Source organism: Chanodichthys erythropterus, chromosome 22 (genome assembly GCF_024489055.1).
Source record: "Chanodichthys erythropterus isolate Z2021 chromosome 22, ASM2448905v1, whole genome shotgun sequence".
In the NCBI taxonomy this organism is placed as follows: Eukaryota; Metazoa; Chordata; class Actinopteri; order Cypriniformes; family Xenocyprididae; genus Chanodichthys; species Chanodichthys erythropterus.
Genome location: NC_090242.1, coordinates 24,103,618 through 24,125,664, shown reverse-complemented (window position 1 = coordinate 24,125,664; position 22,047 = coordinate 24,103,618). Strand labels below are relative to the sequence as shown.

General features: G+C 38.3%; 1 protein-coding gene across 8 annotated transcripts in view; it reads left to right on the top strand.

The window, feature by feature from the left end:
* Positions 1-22,047, top strand: part of arhgap32b (Rho GTPase activating protein 32b) — a 115,117-nt gene that overhangs the window by 88,256 nt on the left and 4,814 nt on the right. For 2 of the 8 annotated variants that reach the window (XM_067375319.1, XM_067375322.1), the window contains 14 exons: positions 3,572-3,653; positions 5,142-5,192; positions 6,178-6,252; positions 12,865-13,014; positions 15,035-15,137; positions 16,843-16,987; positions 17,491-17,573; positions 17,883-17,990; positions 18,120-18,265; positions 18,358-18,559; positions 18,671-18,816; positions 19,454-19,528; positions 19,618-20,373; positions 20,749-21,350. In XM_067375319.1, the coding sequence (XP_067231420.1) occupies positions 3,572-3,653; positions 5,142-5,192; positions 6,178-6,252; positions 12,865-13,014; positions 15,035-15,137; positions 16,843-16,987; positions 17,491-17,573; positions 17,883-17,990; positions 18,120-18,265; positions 18,358-18,559; positions 18,671-18,816; positions 19,454-19,528; positions 19,618-20,373; positions 20,749-21,350 (2,724 nt within the window). Of the gene's footprint in view, positions 1-21; positions 1,253-3,571; positions 3,654-5,141; positions 5,193-6,177; positions 6,253-10,716; positions 10,990-12,864; positions 13,015-15,034; positions 15,138-16,842; positions 16,988-17,490; positions 17,574-17,882; positions 17,991-18,119; positions 18,266-18,357; positions 18,560-18,670; positions 18,817-19,453; positions 19,529-19,617; positions 20,374-20,748; positions 21,351-22,047 lie in introns of those variants that run through there. The other 6 variants (XM_067375323.1, XM_067375324.1, XM_067375320.1 and 3 more) reach the window with 6 other exon arrangements.

The window sequence follows — 22,047 nt, the reverse complement described above, 5'->3', positions numbered from 1 at the left end:
CCATGTGATTTAGTCCTCTACTTTAAGTGTACATGGCAGTTCAGAAATTGCAGGTAGAGTCTCCCTGAAGCAACAGACAGTTAAGTGCTTTCGCACTGATCATAGCTCACCAGTCTCTAATAAGAGTTGAGCCTGCAAACTATGGTGTTGCCTGCCCAGATCTTTAATCACTTGGCTGCTATGGAGGAGCTAGTCAGGAATTACACAAAAATAAAATAAAATGAAGGAACCAGTTAAAAAAAAAAAAAAAATCAAATAATAATGGATAAATGATGTCACTTTTCAAATGAACAAAAATAGAAATAAAATTTGTTCAGGTAATGTTTAAAATAAATATACATATTTATTCATTTAAAATGACATTTAAATCTAGTAATGCATTAATATAAAATAACTAACTTAAAATTGACAATAAACTAACATAATGTGAATTAGATTAATTCATGTTTAAAATGTATTGCATGTAAAATGTATTGAAATAAAATGATGAATTAATAAATTACCCTTCAAAGTGACAATAAACACATATGAAAATAATTCTTATTTAAAATAATTAAATGTTAAACATTAATACATCACTTTCCAAACTGACAAATAGACTATTTAATTTTTTTCAATTTTATAGTTAAATGTAATAATAAAACTGTACATTAAATCATTTTTAAATTCAATGTTTAAGTTACATTTTAAAACATTCTTGGTCCATTTGGCAAATACTTTTACAAATGCTTTGTCACCATTTAGGAAAGTGTCAAAAAACAAGCTGATGGACTTGTTGTTACCACTAACAAAATTACTGTTATCAGTGTAAAATATGGGTCTGTGTGTGAAACAACACTAGTTTAATAGAAGAGAATGGCTCATCCTTCACCTTTGTGCATGGGTACACAAACCCACTCATGAGTCACTTCACATTCTGCCAACCTGCCAAACCGTTCTCTCTTATTGCCCCACAAGCATATGCCCAGCATTGCAGTCTTTGTTTTGCCTAGTCGGTATGCAGTGTTTTGGCACGTTATGCCATTTTTGCTTCTCCACTGAGCCACTGCTAGGGCCTGTGCAGTGAGACTGGCTCATGGTGGCAGATGTGTGCTGGATCCATCGGGGGGCAGTCTGACGCTGAGCTCTGCCAGGCTACAGCTGGGTCAGGTAGCCAGCTTCTGTCTGGAGCATGAGTGCACAGCAATGCCAGCTGTCACCACCACAATCAGCACACTCTGATGTCAGCAGGGTCTCAGGGAGTGTCAGAAAGGTAATCATGTTCTGATGTTGAAGAGACTTGAGTTTTGCTAAAACGGTCTGAGATTGTTGACAAAGTCAAGGTTATACTAAGACATGGTTAATGTTTCCTCAAGATAAGCTCTTATGACACAGAAAACCAAGGCTTTTGTTATCTTGATTCATAAGTAATCTGCAATTGGTTTGTAAATGATAGAATGATAAAATCAAACTATAAGTTGTAAAACATGGCAAGCATGTTAGTTTGTCTGATTGTCCTTTTTTTTCATGTTTCTGCGTGAGAAACTGCTTAACTTATTTCTTTTGGGTTCTTTTATCTGCAGGTTTACAAGGTTGTTGGTTCTTGAAATGTACAAGGCTAAGTGTTTTCAAAGATTTTGTCCCTTTTATTTGAATCTGGAATGTTACAATGGAGTAGATTTGGATTTGTTTTTAAAAAATTAGGGCTGCACCCTAATTAGGGCTGCATGATATATCGTTTTAGCATTGAAATCGTGATGTGCGCATCCGTGATAGTCACATCACAGGATGTGCGATGTCTAGTATAGGGATCGTTAATACGTACAGATCAGACACCACAGTTCAAAAGTTTGACCATCATACATGTTTATCAAAGTTTATCATTTCAACATGTTTTAGGTCCTGTCAGTTTAAACATTCAAGCAATTTTTAAACCATTTGAGCTCACGGAGACGTGCAATGTCTACGTGCACACACACAGAGCCGCACAGACGCACATGAACACCACATGCCATTCTCTTCCACATCTATTTGTGCTTGAACGAACACATACATGCAGAAAAATAGTTTAAATGCATGTAAAAGATCAACTATAAACACCATTGATTATGGCTTAGGTTAACAAAACAACTGAGAAAGAAAACCGGATGTGTAACAATATTTTGGATCCGTGCCGCGCATCCGTCGGTCTTAAAGTGCAGAAGCCCCTGCTGCTTTCTGTGTCATGGATGTTAATCAAACAAAAGACAAAGAAAAATCACTTTTGTAGCTTTAACACAGATTCATTATATTTAATTTATACAGTGAAGATCATGCAGTGTTATTTTACATTTGATTATTTAATTTCTGTACCTGAATACTGTTAGACTTACCTGAAAAGCACTATTTATTTAATTTATATCTTTGTTCTATTATATTTATCTATCTTGTAATTTGTTTATTATTTTCTGTGTATTCACTCACCTACAAAATCATACCAGTTATTCTAGAATGATTCATTCTTTCCGAATAGAGCTATTCAAGTCATCTGGTGATGTTTTTTCATATCGCAATATATATTGCAGAAAAACAAAATATTGCAATATATATTGCAGAAAAACAGAATATTGCAATGTCAGTTTTTTCCAATATCGTGCAGCCCTAAAATGTTAGCCGACTAGAAGAGATTTAGTCGACCAAACCTTGTGGCAAAGTCATGCACTCCATTTGGGACAGATCATTAACGTAAGGTCCTTGTAGTAATTACAGTATGTCAAGCAGGAAATCCAAACATTCGCCTATCCTCCAACATCAAATATGGCTTATCATTTGAAACATGCAAGTAACTGCAACTTTATTTGGCCGCTCGCTCTAACGTTAACCTAGATCAGTGGTACCCAACCTTTTTTACTCCCATGCCCCCCTCCTCTCTGAAACAATACTGCAATGCCCACCCCCTTTTTTATTCACAAAAACATTTGTATTCTAGTGTTACTACTTTTCAACAGTTATTTTTTTTTTAAACAAAAGAAATTCAAGATCGATTTAAACCTCCAGTGTTCAAACCTTCAAAACATACTTTGAGCAGAGCAAGTAATTTTAAGTTGTAAAGAATGTCTGCAGTTATACAGTAACTTAAATAAGCACAAGTCAACCTGCCTTACCAAACAAGACCACAGGAAGATACCATAGGACTGCATATTGCTCGAATCCATTCATAATTATTAAACACAACAAAATAAAAACATTCAGAATGCCTGGAAACTCGGCGATCTGAAGGCGAGTCGATGTCATCAGTGAACAGTTCCTCTGTCAGAACAAGCAAATCTTGTCTGTTTGAAGCGTTTGATACCTATGTGTACATAAACACCACACTTAACGCATGACTGTCCAGTAAACTGTCAAATTTCAAAGTTCGCTATTCTCATAATTTTAGCTTTGTAGTTTGTCTCAAGAAGAATTATTATAACGTATTGAGACTAATATTTTGTGTTATGGCGACATGCTATTTTCTTAATGTGACTGAGTGCAGGAATGCAGAGTGATATGATGAAGCCTTGGTATGTCTGTCTCCAGAAAAAGGAGCTTTTCAAACCTTTTCTGCGCCCCACAGGTTGGCTTCTTTCCCAGCGAGTGTGTGGAGCTGATAAACGACAAGGTCCCACAGTCTGTCACCAACTCAGTGCCAAAACCAGGTACCACAAAACATACACGCACATACACGTACCTCAAATCTTGCTGGGACAGCTCATCAGTTCCTCTACTCACGTCTGTATTAACCATCCCAAAACGGCTTACTTCCACTGCAGGGCATTATAAACAGCACCAACTGAGCAAACATCATCAGGAAACAAAACACAAGGTCACATTTGCTGTTCATAAGCATTCAGATTCCTCCCAAGGCTGTTGGGCCTTTGAAAAGATGCAGGGTTTTGAAGGCTAGCTTGTTACTCATATGTTGCAGTAAGATATTAATCATGTTTGAGAGCGAGAGAGTTTGGATGGGAATAAAGTGTACAAGAAGTGACGTGTTGAATCAGCCATGGATTGAGTCTGTGTGGTGTGTGTACTTGAGTGAACTGGAACAGGTGCTGACTGGAGCCTCTGGGTCCTGTTGCATGAATCACAGATCTTCAAACCTCCATGAAGAAAAGACTACAAGCTACAATTTGATGTTTTGGAGCCTGACGTCCTTGGGAACGGTGCAGCTGCTTTTTAAGAAAGTGTCACTTCAGATTTCAACAAATTGGGTGTGAGACATGCAAGGTTTCAGATCTCGAAGCACGTCGTCAACACACTGCATGGGAAATTTGTGGTTCACACCCAGTCTACATTACCCCCCCTTCTCCTCACATAGGAACTCTTTGACCCTCTTCAATTTTTTCACATTCGTAGTTAAATCGGTGTTGCGCTGTTGTCTGATTTCACTCCAAATGGTTTGTTGGAGAGTGTACATGTGCTGCATGGCACGGTTTATCCCACAACCTCTCGCTGGCCAAATACTCAAATGTCAAAAGAAACAACTAGATTAATAGACATCTCAAATTGACTGTTGCTAGCTTTCACAATCATAACAAGAGTAATACATTTAGTCATATTTGGAGTGGCCATGGACCATGCGGACCGCTTTATGACCAGTCGGTTTACATCATAACTTGGAATAACTGGCCTACCAAGCCCTCTGAAGACTTATCCATCACCTTCAGATGTTTCTGTTTGGTTTCTTGTATATCAAATCAGTGCTTATTGGCATTCGCTGAAGGGTGAATCATCACCATGACACATCAGACCAATCAGAATCCTGGCTTGCAGTATGTGGGCGGGAGGGCTCTGTGGTAAACATTTTGTGGGAGTAATATTATGGCAGAAATGCAATGACATGGCACAGCACAGTCAGCCCGGAAAAGAGCCTGGTGCTCTTAGTGCGTAATTACAACAATGCTTTTTATGGTTTCATGATTAAGGGCAACGCAAGAAAAAAAAATGAGGCACACAGAGTTTATATGATTAGCTTTGATTTATTAACACTGCAGAGGCTTTTTGCTGGGGTTTAGCTCATTTTTACTGCTTGCTTATACACCTCCTGACCCTGTGGTATGTATTTGGATTGTATGTTGCATTGCTTTGCACTTACTGCATGTTTGATGTGTTATTTGACCATGCTTCCTCCACTGCTCCCTCAGCGTCCCCCTGTTCTGGTCTGCGGCCGGCCTCCTGGAGTCTGTTCCCACCCTGTGCGTGCTGGTATATTCTCCCCAACGCCTCCTTTTTTTGCCTTAAAGGGCTAGTTCACCCAAAAATAAACAGTCATCGCGCTCACCTTCATGTTGTTCCAAACTTGTATGACTTTTTTTTTTTTTTACATGGAACATTTTTAGAATTATTTAATTTTTATTTTTTTATTATTATTATTGTGTTTTATATTTTATTTTTGGAGCTGTAAAGACTATTGTTTTCTGTGTTTTTTGTGGGGGTTTTTTTTGTTTTGTTTTGTATGATAGTTTGGTTTGTTTCAGAAAAGTTATACCGGTTTGGAATGACACGAGGCCAAGTAAATGTCCATTTCGTTTTTGTTTTAACCATCCTTTCAAACACATACACACAAACATAGTCTCACACCCTCTATCTCTTGCTTTTTTCTCTTTCTCTCTCTCTCTCTCTCTCTCTCTCTCTCTCTCTCTCTCTCTCTCTCTCTCTCTCTCTGTCTCTGTCTCTGTCTCTGTCTCTCTCTCTGTCTCTCTCTCTCTCTCTCTCTCTCTCTCTCTCTCTCTCTCTCTCTCTCTCTCTCTCTCTCTCTCTCTCTCTCTCTCTCTCTCTCTCTCTCTCTCTCTCTCTCTCTCTCTCTCTGTCTCTCTCTCACTCACACACACACACTTCTCACTATCTTACTTTTATCACATTTTCTCCCTGTATGGATCAGTTGTCCTTGGGCAGTATCATAAACCTGTTTCTCTTGCATTGCAGCTTAGAGCACTCTCATCCACGATAGGCTAGTGTTTTTTTTTCACATGAATTTTACTGCACCAGCTTTTATCATTTATGGCACCTTCAGATCTGTTGTGAAATTTCCCTAATGGACAGGAAATGTGGAGTGAGGTGGAAAACTCTCCTAAAAGATTGCTAAGCTAATAGAGCTGCATGTGCAGCTGTTGTTCTCATGTTCTCTTACTCATGGTACCTCCCTCCTTCCCTCTTCCCTTCTCTACTCTCGGCATGCAGATTTGGAGATGGAGAGTATAAAGCAGGACAGTGCATTGGCACCCGACCCATTAAACCCCTACAGGCTGAGCTCAGGTAGACCAAACTGTTTATCCATGTACTACGTCTAACACGGACTAACCCCAAACTCTCCTGTGCATCTCCGCACAGTTGCCTGCTTATGGGTCTGAACACTCCCGGCACTCCATAGCATTAGAATGACGTTTCACTGGTCTTTCCTAACATCATGTGTTAACTATATAGGATCTGGTGCAAGCACAACTAATATGGAGTCTTGTTTTTCACTTTTCACTTCCCACTCTTCAGGTGTCTGTGACTTTGACCCATGTCTTATAGATTTACCCTGATAGCACTCTCTCTCTCTCGATCGACCTGCATTTGAATGCATGTGATTATTTATCAGTTTTTGCATTTTATTTTACTGTAATGCTGCCTTATCACCAATTTTTATTTAATTTTTATATATATATATATATATATATATATATATATATATATATATATATATATATATATATATATATATATATATATATATATATATATATTATATATATATTATATATATATATATTATATATATATTTTTATATTTAGTTTACCTTTGCCATTATTAAATGCTCATTTAAAAATAATCTTTAAAAACGCTAAGATTTTAATAACACTGTTAAATGTAATCTTCAGTTTTTCTTGTTTTGATGCCTAATTTCACTTAAATCCTGAAACCTGACAGATTTTTTTTTTTAATTTGGGTGTTTCATTTTTTAAATATTTTTACTAGGGATGCACAGATACCAAGCTCATGTACTTGTACTCGTAAAAATACCCCCCATTCCATAGACCGATACCTCACGTGACGTAACTGACAGAATTTTCTGTGCACAGACACACTGACGGCAGCAGCATAAACAATGTCAGCCTCAGAGGTGTGAAAATACTTCAAAATTAATGACAAGACACGCATTGCGAACTGCATGCTTTCAATCACAATTCGTTATCAATTAGTGGGATAGGCGAAATCATGCTGAATGACACCTACAAGAAGCACACACGCTCGCGCTCGCTCTCTCTCTTTCTCTCTCTCTCTCTCTCTCTTTCTCTCGCAGGTGCTCTCTCTTTCTTCCACGCGATCCCAGTTCTCCTCGCGCCTGAATGGTCAAATGCACACATAGTGGACGTAAACATTTGGGTGAAAACAGGATGTGTCAGTAAAGGGACCATAGCCTATATTTGTCATTAATATTAATAAATGTACATGTAAATGTAATATTACATAAATTTATAAATGGTAAATAACCTACTGTATTTCTTTTTATATAACAACAATTATATATATATATTGGTAATTATGCCCTTTGAAGGTTATTGGACACTGTGAAATTTTTGTTCAAGTTTGTGACAAGCACACAAGATTTGTTTTTTCATTAGAGTAATAATAAAGAAGCTGTCCTACATTCATTAGTTTCACTGTGTTGTGCTTGGAAAACTGCAACACCAAAAAAATGTATCGGTATCGGCGAGTACTAGAAAAAAAGTGTCTGTACTCGTATTCGGTCCTTAAAAAATGTGCATCCCAAATTTTTACATTTTTGCCATCCTTAAACAGTAATTTTAAATTCATATTTGAAAACACTAATTGAATAACACTTAAATGTAAATTTAAATATTTTCCATAAAATATGTTATGATGCATAAATTCGCTTGATAATTTTTTTTATTTTTTTATTTAGGCAAAACAGTATAGAATTTTAATGTCTGCCATTTATCAGGTATCGGCCTTAACATGAAAATAATTATCAGTATCAACCAGAATGTTAATGTCAGTGTGTCCATGCTATTTTGACTAAGTCTACATTTAATGTGCCTGTGTTCAAAAAGAGGTATGTGACGTCAGTTTATGGCACAGCTTGTCTGCTCTTTCAAGCGCACCACATTGTGTTTTCCAGAAAGTCCCATTGTGAAGTTATTTTGCAACACACTCCTTGGCTGATTTACATGACCCTGGTTAAAAAAGGCTATAAAATAATCCCTGCATTGTCCACTGGCAATATGAACTAGTCTCTCCATGGTGACTCAAACACATTCTTGTGTTCAGCCTTTGTGCATGCTCAAATATAGCATACCTCTCTGCTCCCCTGCAGAGCTTCAGCTGAGCAACAAACGCCTATCAAATAACACAAAACACCTTATGAATCATTCACCTCATTAAGCAAATTCCCTGTGTGAATGATTAACCTCATAGCGTCCTATCTTTCAGGTGGTGTAACAGTGATAAAGGTTGCTGTAAGTTTTATAGCATGCATATTCTAGGTTATGAAAATATCTCGAGTATAATCATTTCTTTCTTGTTACAGACACTTTCGCATTTACAGAATAAATTGCATTTATTTCATTCCCTTATTCTCAGCTGTAGCAGGTGCTGCTCCAGATGTAGTTCCCTTAGCTCCCTCTCAGTTCCTAACTTCCTTGTGGGGCAACAATGTCTTCCTCTCAGTGGAGTAAAGGGCAGCTGCCTCTGTGAACAAGCCAAGACAGCTGGAAAGAACTGTGAGAGAACGAGAGAAACTGTGTTGGGTTTACATAGCAATATGTGTCCGTTTGTCCTTCAGGGGATTGTGTATTTCCTTACTGGCTTGTTCTGAAAAGAGAGACTTTTATATGAACTTCTATTAGCTGTTGGGTTGGGAGACTGGTTTATTGTTGTTTGTTGTACTTGTACACTTTCATATTAATACACTTTTAATGGCTTTTGAAGTCAGCAGATATTATGATTTGGATGTAGTTCGCAAGGTTTGTTTGTTCTCCAAATTCTTTGTTCTTGTATATGTATGTGTGTACAGTATATATGCACACACACTACCAATCAGAAGTTTGGGTCAGTATTATTTTTATATATGTAAAAAGATTAATACCTTTTATTTTGAAAGGATGTGTTAAACTGATCAAAAGTGTCAATAAATAAATGAAGAGAAAAAAAGAAAAAAAAAACTTTGGTAACACTTAACATTAGTTAATGTATTAACTAAAAACTAACCATGAGCAATACATGTTACTGTATTTGTTAATCTTTGTTAATGTTAGTTAATAAAAAATACAGCAGTTCACGGTTTGTTCACAATGTATTAACTAATGTTAGCAAATACAACTCTTTGTTAATTATGTATTAGTAAAAGTTCACCCCAAAATGGAAATGCTGTCATTAATTACTCACCCTCACCCTCATGATATTCCACACCGGTAAGTCCTTTGTTCATCCTCTGAACACAAATTAAAATATTTTCATAAAATCTGATGTCTCAGTGAGACATCTTGACAGCAAGATAATTAACACTTTCAGATGCCCAGAAAACTGCTAAAGACATACTTAATTCATGTGACTACAGTGGTTCAACGTTAATGTTATGAAGCGTCAAGAATACTTTTTGTGCGGCAAAAAAACGAAACGACTTTATTCAATGATATCTAGTGATGGGCTATTTCAAAGCACTGCTTCGTGAAGATTCGATGCTTTACGAATGTTTTGATTCGAATCAGTGGTTATGCTTTTGAATCGCTCTTGCGGTACTTTGATGTCATACGCTGATCAGTCTGCGCAGCGTCGATGCATCTCAAACAAGCCTGAAATTTCAATGGTTCACTACTGGGGGGCGTGACTTTAGCAGTTTGATATACACTCTGAACAACTGATTCGAAACAAGAGTCGCAAAGCTTTGCGTAAAGTGTTTTGAAATCTCCCCTCACTAGATATTGTTGAATAAAGTCATTATTTTGTTTTGTTTTTTGGCACACAAAAAGTATTCTCATCGCTTTATAACATTTTATTTGTGTTTTTGTACACTAGTTTTACTGTATTTTTGATCAAATAAACAGCCTCAGTGAGCATAAGGAACTTTCAAAAATATGACAATCTTACCGACCCTAAAATTTTGAATGGTTTTGTGTGTGATTATCACAGTGATAACATCACTGGGTCAGCGTTACTTTGTCAAATAACAGAGAGATACGCATTTTGCAGTTTAGCCACAATCCTGTTGCTTTAGAGCTCAGACAAGGTTGTCTTTGTCAATTCCTTATGGCTGTACCATGTTAGTCTGGGTTGTAAAAGCTGAATGGAACATGGCCTTGGCTATGAATGGGTTTCTTTAGAAAGAGTGAATTTTTGTTGCCCTGCTGGTGTAGCTATGTGTATCTTAGTCTGACTTAATGCTTTTTTTTTTCCTTTTCTTTTTTATATATATATATATATATATATATATATATATATATATATATATATATATATATATATATATATATATATATATATATATATATATATATATATATATATATATATATATATATATATATATATATATATATATATATATGGGTTGCTTATTTTAAATCTTATTTAGGCTGTAGCCTATTAGAACATCACAGGAGACAGCTGTGTTGTACTGCCATTGTTTTTTAAACCACATTCATCACTCGACATTGGATATTTGATAAAGGCAGTAGCCTGCAGGCTGAAACTGACATTCTCTGGGTTGTGCGGCTGCTCACACCCTGATCTTTGCAGTTAGAAGCCAACACTGTTGAAAGTTGATATTAGGGGCTGGACAAACTTGGAGAGGAGGGAAAAGGCAAAGAGGAAAGAATGCATGCTGACTATTAGCTTTTACCGGCTGGCAGGGAGAGTGAGAGAGAAAGCAGTCTGTGATGATCCTTCACCACAGTGTCTCAAGCTCTTTACAGCAGCTGCAGCCTGAAAAACTTAAGAACACTCAAGCACTGTTTTTCTGCCCTTTTTTATGGATATTTAACATTGAGGTAAGTTATGTAGTTGTTTTTTTAGTGATAATCCAACTATCTCAGACTTGTAGATCTAGCTGAAGTGTATTTAATAGGCAAACTTGTGTAGGAATTATTTAGGGTTTATTCATTTGATCTGCTGAAAAATTAGGGTTTAAAATATTTGTGATTTTATTATTTATCATTAATAAGTGATTTTATTACTAAAACCAGAGAAATTTGTGGCAAGTCATCTGAACTCACACAAAAAAGAGTTTCAAACAAAGCTGAACTTTGATTTGGAGGTAGAAAAGAAAAACGTATGTGTCAGTCACTTACGTTGCACTGTGACGTCATCAGTGTCTCCTCAGCAGAGGTAAAGTGCAGCCTGCAGGAAACACTCATTCTTCAATAACAGACGGTCTTGCAACTTCTGTGAACTTCAACACATGCCCTGTATTTGGTTTGTTGTGGTGTTCAGAATACGAGGATTTGTGAAATGCGTGGCAGTTACTTTATTGGCTCTTGAAAAGTAGAACAGGAAATTCCTACAACAGCTCTTTTTATTATCAACCTCAACTGGATATGAAAGGATTAATTGCCTTCAGAGCAGTTGCAACTGCTTGTTGGAGAAATTTCAATATTTTTTTATGAGGAAAAATACTCAGTAATGTGCCTTTTTAAAAGGTAAAGACACAAAGGAACAGATGAGATCACAGCTGGCAGATGTCCCCTTGCCACGTCCACTGTGGTTTCAGCATGCAAAGAATCACATCTTTAAAATCAACAGGGAGTTAAACTGTTGAAATAAACAGCAGTGTGATATTTGCAATTATTTTGCTAATAATTTGTACTCTTTCTACTACTAAATCCACCACATGTGCCCACGCAAACATAAACACAGATGAACCAGTGTATGGTTTTTCAGGAATCCCAGCTGCATTTGTAATAGCGCTGAAATTGTTTCCGGCAACAGATTGTTTGCTGATTCACAGCTTATGCAAATATTTCTTGGGTTTGTAATATTTAGGCTAAGTTTGCTAATATTTTATGAGAAACAATGAAAACGACTCGTTGAATTAGCAATTGCAATATGGGGTTTTATAAATCCAGTGAAAATACTTTGCATTTTTGTGTTCCTGTCAAATCTTTGGGATTTCTCTTTTGATACTTTTCCTCTGCCGCGTCCAAGAGTTTCTCAATGCAAATTCTAGGTCAGGCTGCTGATTTTTGACCTCTGACAGGCAGTTACTGTCGGTGTAATGTCAACGCAAGCTGCTCCGGAGACCAAACAGCTTGAGACGTCCTTCCTGCTTCTTGGCCTCCTTCAAAAATAAAATGAAAGGAAGCATTTATTACTTTAAGAAGACTTTCACAGATGTTCTATGTCAGCCATTCATCATCAGGCTTTTTTCTTCCAAAGCTGAGCTTAGTTTCAAGTTTCAGCATCATGCATCATTCATAGTTGATTACATTATGCTGTACTTTTGGTTTCTATAACCGTTGCATTGATCCACAGAGAATAAAGTGGTTTGATTTTGCTATACAAGATGTAGAGCAAACACCAAAAGATGGAGGATGTATTTGGAGGAATTTGGGTGAATTATGTAATTTTTTTTTTTTTTTTTTTTTTTTTTTTGGTTGATGAAATTCAAGCAACACTTACAATGTAGGATTTGAAAAATTCCTTCAGTAAAGGAAAAGGGTTAATGCATAAACTTGTTATTCTCACACAACCCAGTGCTTTTACTTTTCTTCATTTCGTAAGATATTGGCTCACTCACATGGTGTGACTGGCACTGGCCTGTGTTGTTAAACTGCATTTTCTTTGGGTCATTTATTGTTGCGCTGCTTGCAGTATTCCCTGACATGAATATTTAATTAAATGTGCATATTTTAATTTTTATCTTTCAGTGTCCAAGAAGCACGGGAAACTGATCACTTTTCTGCGCACATTCATGAAGTCCAGGCCGACCAAGCAGAAGCTGAAGCAAAGAGGTATCCTCAGGGAGAGGGTGTTTGGCTGTGACCTAGGAGAGCATCTTCTCAACTCCGGCCATGATGGTGAGCTTTGTCTGTTCTGGTCCTACTCATGGTCGTGCTCCAGACGGTGCTTGACACTATTTTTTTTTTTTTTGACTCTGTGTGGGTGGGCTGGAAAGCATAGCTAACCCCTTCCCATAGAGTCACCCTTGGATCTGCCTGCATGGGTTGCTGTGGCAACAGATTGGCTTAAAGGGGTCTAAAGGTCAGTAGGAATGGTTAGGGGGCTGTGTCTGGAGATTTCTTCCCCATTGATTCAAAGCTCCCTGGCAGCCTTCAGCATTTGCTCCATTTGTTTGACTTCAAATCCTCCTTGAGCCATTGCTTGCCCTTACAATCTAAGCCTTGTCCTTTTCAAACAGGATCTGCACAACTTGGTGTGACTGCTCGACCATTGCGTTTAAAAATAAAATAAAAAAAAATCACTTTTATTAAAATTCCTAAGAACGGACATTCCTTCCCTGAGGAAATTCTTGGAATTCTTTAAAAATGTGTTCCTAAAACCTGTTACAAACGGTCACCCATTGTAGTGGGTTATATAGATGATAAAGTTTAGATTTGCTACCAAGATCTGAACTTTTTGTTGCTTTCACTGCCCACTCCCACCCATGAGCGCACACATCTTTAATGTGTTTGTAAAACAGGTAATGGCAGACTGTGTACTCTTTGTCTCAGACACTCTGATCTCAGAGGAACGTGAGACGACATGGATAAACACTTTGTTCAAGTGGTGAGTAATTAGTATGGATCAGTCATACTAACATAAAGCTCTGCAGACCTCCCTGCAATGCACTTAAACATATTAATCACTTTTTTTTTTCTTTTCTTTTTTTTAAATCTTTCTCAGTTGGAGCCATTAGGATGTTTGCCTCTGATGTAACTTGCTGCATTTTTCAAAGGGCTCAAAAGATATGCTGGCCAAATCAAGCAATTAGTTTTGTTATTTATTGAGTGGGGCCAGTGATAACATCGACAAACAATTAAATAAATGTCTTTTTTGGTGCAGCAAAACCTACCATTAAAAAATATGGGATCAGTAAGATTTTATTTCAAAGAAATGAATACTTGTATTCAGTAAGGACACATTAAATTGACTAAAAGTGACAATAAATACATTTATAATGTAAGAAAACCATTTCTTTTTCAAATAAATGTTCTTTTGAGCTTTCTGTTCATCAATAAATCCTGAAAAACTATTTTCATTCATTGATAATAATAAGAAATGTTTCTTGAGCACCATATTTGCATATTAGAATGATTTCATGTGACACTGAACTTTTAGCTTTGCCATCACTGGAATAATTAATTATTTGCATAAACAATTGGAAGTTATACAGCCGTAATTTAATGCTTCCAAGACTATCACAAGTCATTCACAATTTTGACAATTTGTCTGTATTTGCCATCTAGACAACTTTAGCTTGGTGACATACAGCATTTGCAAGGCATAAAAACGCATGTACATGATCAATGAACATAAAACATTCTGACAGTGTATTACTGGCCTTATAGGGCATGTGACAGCTGCATCAGCTGCCCTGAAACACACTCACAATGGCCCCAGGTCATCCTTATTTTGAAGCGCTGAATGATTTTGGAGATGGCTTAGAGACAGAATTTTCGTGCATTTTTAAGGATTTTGTGCTTCAGACTGCTATGTCCGGAATGAAGATGAACAGCGGGCTCTGAGAGCCTTGGAATCACTCATCTGTCGGATAAAGTTTGCCAAGACTAGAGGCCAGTCAGGGTTGTCTGTGACTGATTTCTCTGGGTGAAACATTGCAAGGTCTCATTGGAGCTCTGGAGTTTGTCTAATGCCACTGGAGCAAATGTGAACCTATTACCTCTGCTTATATAGGAGAGCACAGATCTGTTATCTGATAATCGGACATGTGCTACAACAACAAAGTTATTTATATCTAACAAAATCAAAGATTAACTGCATAAAGAATTTGGCATTCTATTCTGTTGGCATTTTGACAAGTATCTCAGATTATGTGCCAAAAAGGATGCTCCAGTAACATTTTGTCTAAACCTCTAGTCCCCCAGGTACTCAAGAGCTGCACTGAGTTCATTGAGAAACATGGAGTGGTTGATGGAATGTACCGTCTCTCTGGGATTGCCTCCAACATTCAGAAGCTGCGGTAGGACATAAACACACTTCCTTAATTGCAAGTAGCAGAGATAGGGATTTATCATACTGGTTGAGAAACTCTGAATGCAATGGCTGAACATTAAGCTGCTGCTAATAACATTTTGTGATGGGAATGTTTGTATTCTCAAATACAGCAGGATATGAGGGGACCCAAAGAGATTAGATGGGGTTCATTACCTTGTCTAGGAAAAGTTGACTTGTTCGCTTGGCCAGTTAACAAGTTTTTCCTCCCCTTTGTTTCTAAATGTACCCTTTTTTTTACCTTTTAAATGTAAAGTTAATATTACATTACTGTTCCAAAGTTGAGAGTTGCTAATATTTTTTGCATGTTGCAATAATTTGATCAATACAGTAAAAAGAGTAATATTGTGAAATAAACCAATCAGGCATAACATTATGACCACTGACCACAGGTGAAGTGAATAACACTGATTATCTCTTCATCATGGCATCTGTTAGGGGGTTGGATATATTAAGCAGCAAGTGAACATTTTGTCCTTAGTTGATGTGTTAGAAGCAGGAAAAATGGGCAAGAGTAAGGATTTGAGCGAGTTTGACGAGGACAAAATTGTGATGGCTAGATGACTGGGTCAGAGCATCTCCAAAACTGCAGCTTTTGTTGGGTGTTTCCGGTCTGCAGTGGTCAGTATCTATCAGAAGTGGTCCAAGAAAGGAACAGTGATGAACCAGCAACAGGGTCATGGGCGGCCAAGGCTCATTGATGCATGTGGGGAGCAATGGCTGGTCCATGTGGTCCGATCTTACGGATGAGCTACTGTAGCTCAAATATCTCAAGAAGTTAATGCTGGTTCTGATAGAAAGGTGTCAGAATACACAGTGCATCACAGTTTGTTTGCGTATGGGGCTACATAGCTGCAGACCAGTCAGGGTCCTCATGCTGACCCCGTCCACCGCCGAAAGCCCCAACAGTGGGCACGTGAGCACAAAGCAAAAATGGTTCAGGAATGGTTTGAGGAGCACAAACAATGAGAATGAGGTGTTGACTTGGCCTCCAAATTCCCCAGATCTCAATCCAATCGATGTGCTGAATCTATGGGATGTGCTGAACAAACAAGTCCAATCCATGGAGGCCCCACTTCGCGTCTTACAGGACTTAAAGGATCTGCTGCTAACATCTTTGTGCCAGATACCACAGCACACCTTCAGGAGTCTAGTGGAGTCCATGCCTCTACGGGTCAGGGCTGTTTTGGCAGCAAAAAGGGGACCAAGACAATATTAGGAAGGTGGTCATAATGTTATGCCTGATTGGTGTATTATTCCCGTTCAAAATAACTTAACTAGTTTTATATATTTTATTTTTATTTAAATTCTTTTATGAATCGATTCTTTCATGAATAGACAGAAAAAGAACGGCATTCATTTGCAGAAGAAATCTTGTGTAATCTTTACTGCCACTATTGATCAATTTAATGCATACTTTGTGCATTAGGATATTTAAAATAAGTGTTTTATTTCAGCAGTTTTTGCATTTCATTTACTGTCAACAATTTTTTTTTTGTGTAAAAGTAGTCTCTTTAGATATTGGCATAGCCCATTTTACAACCAGTATTAGTTGATGGTTCCTTCATATCTTCCAAATTGGTTGAAATTTATTTAAGCACACCAAATAGCCTACAATGTCTTTGTGTTTCTAAATACTTGAAGCCCAAAACACTTCCTTTCTCTCTCTTTAGGCATGAATTTGACTCTGAACAGATCCCGGATCTGACAAAAGATGTTTACATTCAGGACATACACTGCGTGGGCTCCCTTTGCAAGCTGTACTTTCGAGAGCTTCCCAACCCACTTCTCACCTACCAGCTGTATGAGAAATTCTCGGTTCGTTTTTATCCTTTTAAAGAGCCTTTTCTCAGACACACACTCTATACACTCTTTGTCATACAAATAGCTGAGAGCACCTATTATACTAGAACAACCATGCTATCAAAACCTTTTTAGTCCTTAGTGTGATAAAACTGGCAAAGCAGTGCAGTGGTCATTTGTTCTATTGATTGCTTTTAATGAGCATACAAAATGAATGGTTTGTTTCTTAGAGCCCTGCTTCGTAAGGAGTTCAGCTGCATGCCAAACACCGTACTGACATTTACAGCATCTCTTGATAAAAGTCACTGCAAATGGAAAAAAAAAGGACAGAGTAAAGACTGCATAAATGTTTTCTGGTTGCTATGGAAGCAGTAAAACTATAATGCACAGGAAATGGGACTGACCATGTGCTTTTGTTCAGTCTGCAGTACAGTGTGAACATGGGTTTGAAAATATTTTTGTTTAGAGCTGCTCTAGATGCAGTGACCCTGATTTACACCCACTCTTCTCCTTTTTAGGAGGCTGTGTCAGCAGCCACTGATGAGGAGAGGCTGATCAAAATACATGATGTCATTCAGCAGCTGCCACCTCCACATTATAGGTTTGTAAATGACCACAGTGCCCTCTGTTGGTTGCTGCAGGACTCGCAGTTCTCCAACAAAGCCACATTTTTCTAATGTTAGAGCCTTTTTATTCATCTACTGCATTAAGCATACTAATTATATCACTAATGCAGTTCAAGTATATCTATGACTGAGGAAAATGTAGGCTGTTATTACAAGTATTGTAATTACTTAACATTACTTGAACGAGTTTGCTCCTGAATCTAGTGCATTATGCTAATTTTAGTTGGCTTCTGATTTTAATGCATCTGTAGGTTTAATGTTTAGTATTTATGTTTCTCTTTTAGGACCCTTGAGTTTCTTATGAGGCATCTTTCCCACTTAGCAACCTTCAGCTATGTAACAAACATGCATACAAAGAATTTGGCCATTGTTTGGGCCCCAAACTTACTGAGGTAAGATCTCTGCATGATGCAACTTTACTGTGTGAAAACAGATGTACATCTGGTTACAATTTTTATAGCTATGAATATAAAAACCTACTATTCATAACTAATTATTGAATTTTATTCTAAACTAAAAAGGTCAAAGCAAATAGAATCAGCTTGCTTCAGCGGAACAGCAGCCTTCATGGAGGTCCGAATTCAGTCGGTTGTGGTGGAGTTCATCCTCAACCATGTGGATGTTCTCTTCAGCCCCAAACTGAGCTCACTCATACGAGAAGGAACGGGTATGGACACAAACAGATTTCATTGTATGTTTAAACTTTTTTTCCTTTTTTTTATTGCTATATATTCATCACAAACTTCTTTGTCGTCTTAGGACACAATTCTTTGTCTCGGCCTAAATCTTTGCTGGTACCCTCTCCATCCACAAAGCTGCTAACACTAGAAGAGGCACAGGCACGTACCCAGGCCCAGATCAACTCGCCCATCACTGCAGACAGCAAGTACATAGAAGTGGGAGAGGGTCCTGCAGCCTTACAGGGAAAATTCCACACAGTCATTGAATTCCCCACTGAGAGGTATAATGCAAGATTTAAAATCTATAATGATGTAAGTGTTTCTGTTTTCATGAAGAGTTCCTGTTATTCTCATAGAGATACATTTTTTGCCTTTTTTCATTGATTTCCTAGGAAAAGGCAGCCCATAAAGTCTAAAAAGTCTCCAGTTGGCAGTTGGCGGTCTTTTTTCAACTTGGGCAAGTCTTCCTCGATGTCTAAACGCAAACTACACCGCAATCCCAGTGAACCAAATGAACTCAAGGCCATGGCTTTGGCTGGTTAGTGTTGTGCCATTTTGTCATCTCAAAATGTCAGATGGTTACTATCACACAGTAAACCCAGTGGTTAATCAGGCCTTACATCATGCCAAAGGGGTACATTTTGTGATAATGACCAGCTGCATGTATTTTATCCTGCTTATTACACAGAGATATTTACTGAATGATTGATTAAATAAACTCAAATGAATATTTCATGTTTATTTATTTAAGTTATTTAATTATTTGAGAAGCGAGAAAATGCAGTTAAGAGAGTCAAGGAATTGGTTGTCATAAGGCCAATTCACACCACACAAACTCCAACAATTATCAACAAACAATTTGGCCGTTGGTTTTAGAATTTTATGAAAAATATCACACTGCCCCAGCAGACAACGATAAACGCTGATTGAACTTGTTCAGTCAGTTGAAAACAAACCCCGACCACCGCCAACAGACGCCCACAGGGGTAACACACTGATCTGACAAAACCCAACAAACTTGTTTGTTGGTGTCTGTCTGTGCGGTGTGAATATACAGCGTCAATATACAGCAATAATATTTGAGCATAATCAGAATCAAGTATTCCTGAGACCATGTATCTGTTTGGTCATGTATATGCAATTTCTCTGTTCCCACTTTATTTTCCCTTGCTCAGGAGGAAGAGGAGACACTGGTACTCTTCGGTCTGCCAAAAGTGAGGAATCTCTCACCTCTCTACATAACGTTGAAGGTAACAGATTACTAAAGCTCAAAAAATCTCACAATAAAATTATAAATCAACCACTGTGAAATGAAGTTTCTTCTTTTCCTTTAACACAGGAGAGTCTAAGGTTTACAGGCCACGCAGACCTCGCTCCAGCAGTGATGCTCTCTCTGCTTCTTTCAACGGTGACCTGCTGGATAGCAGACAACACTGTAACTCATATGACAACCTGGACCAAGGGGACAGTGATGGGGATGATGGTCCAATTTGTGTGCCTGCTCTCATCTCCCCGCCCCGTTCCGCTGATGATGTGGACCTGAGCCCCCCTGACATTGGCATGGCCTCTTTAGACTTTGACCCCATGTCCTTTCAGTGTAGCCTTCCTCTGGCAGAGACTTCAATTTTGTCACTTGACGCAGATTCAAGCAGTCTAAAGAGGAGTCCGGGCAGTGGCTCAGAGCCAATCTCGCCAGTAAGAGCTAAAGTTACAAGCTGTTCTTTGTCTCCAGACCACAGTCCAGCCTTAAAGGATAGAAATAAACTGCCCCCTGCATCTGTCTCAGAGAAAACTCCAGTTCAGTCCATTGAGAGCAGTGAGAAGTCAGCTGTTGTGACTCCTCAAAGTATCTCTGAATCAGCTGCCTCTATGTTAAGAAAAGGTCCAGAGAGAACTGTGCTTCAGCCCTCTTCTCCTCCATCTCCTCTCGACTCTCCTACAAAATTGAGCTCTCTGTCAAGAACCACTGATCTGCCCCTGAGTGAAGCCATTCAACAAGAGCTTCTTTCTAAAGCTGCTGCCTTTGAGAGTAAAGACATATCAAGCATTGAATGTTCACAAACACTACAGGTCACCTGCTCTCAAGAGCAGCCAGGTAAGCTAAAATGAAACACAGGGATATGATAACTTAAATTCATAATGTTTAAGTCATTGACATTTTTTGACATCTGTGATGAGCATGTTTTTAAAATGTCAGTGTGATAAAACAGTGATATGCTTACTAACATGTCATTGACCCTGATGCTACTGTGAAATGATCAGGTACACTGGGTTTCAATTTCATAAGAGAATTATTTGATTTTTCAGGTTTAGTTCACCAGGCTTTTACCAGTAACGCTTTGCATGAGTGCCCTCAGTGTAGAGAAATCTGTCCACAATCTGTAGAAATTTAACATTTCCCTCTCTTACCTTTCTTGTGAATATTAGCCTGCCTTCTTGTTTGAGTTCCCTCTGTTTTGTCCATCCGTAGGAGCCGTAGCTCTGGACTCACCAAAGGGCAATGTCCCTGTCAGCTCTGTGTCCCTCATCCCTCCCCCTCCCCCACCAAAGAACGCTGCCCGCATGCTTGCACTAGCTCTAGCTGAATCTGCCCAGCAGGCCTCCATTCTCTCTCAGAGGCAATCCTCTGGACCCCCTACACCAGTGTCCCCTCTTAAGCCACAAGAGTTACTGGAAACCCTGGACTGGCCTCATCCTCCTTTCTTGCCATCACAGCCATACCTGGAGGAAGCTGCAGTAGAAATGTCAAAGATAGCCGCTCCTACGTCTTCACCACCATCCACCCCACCTGAAAAACTAACTCGCTCAGTCAGTCTGCACCTTAACACATCTGATAGTGGGAAGCAATCCAGCATTTCCTGCAACAGCCAGGATGTTGTCTCACCAGAGACCGCAAGCCAGAATGGTATGCCTTCTAGTCAACCTTCTCAAGCTTCCCAGACACAAAAAAGCCCAGAGAGGCAGCAGCCTGCTGTGGGCCAGACACCTGTGAGCACAGCCAAAACCACCACCACAACCACCACACCAACTATCAGCAGCAAGGATGCGGTCATTCAGCAACCCAGCTCTGAGGTAAGTAGTAGCACATTCAGGGATGTCAGTTGCATTATTAATTCAGTACCAAGGCTAAACGTTACATTGTTATAATTATTCATTAGGGCTGCACGATATTGAAGAAAAATATGATATGCGATAACTCATTAAATAATGCGATATGCGATTCTATAATGCCTTTAAGTGTGTAAAATAAATATAATATAATTAAATATATTTAAAAACTGAAATTGATGTAACGAACATACATGTTTCTGCATGCGAAACATGCAACATCCCTACAACTTGTGAAATTGAACTGCAGTTTTTTTACTGTAGCATTAGCTACGTAAAAAATGTCAGTGTAAACCAGGGGTCTTTAGGGTTTCAGGTAAGCCTACATTAAGTTTAACAGAAATTGAATTATCAAATGTACAAATAAAACACTGCTTGGTCTTCACTGTATGAATTAAATATATACTGATTCTTATTAAAGCTACAAAAGTTGTTCCATCAAGAGCAGTAAGTGATTTTCTTTCTGTCTTTTGTTTGATTAACATTAAGCAGCTGTTACTTTAAGAGCTGCACGGATCCAATATATTGTTACGTGCGCGCTTTCTTTCTCAACTGTTTACTCCACTTAAGACATAACTGACTGTGTTTGCATGAATACTCACCAAGATGGGCATTTTGACAACTTTGTGTATTTGGCCATATAAGCTGCAGAAGAGAACTG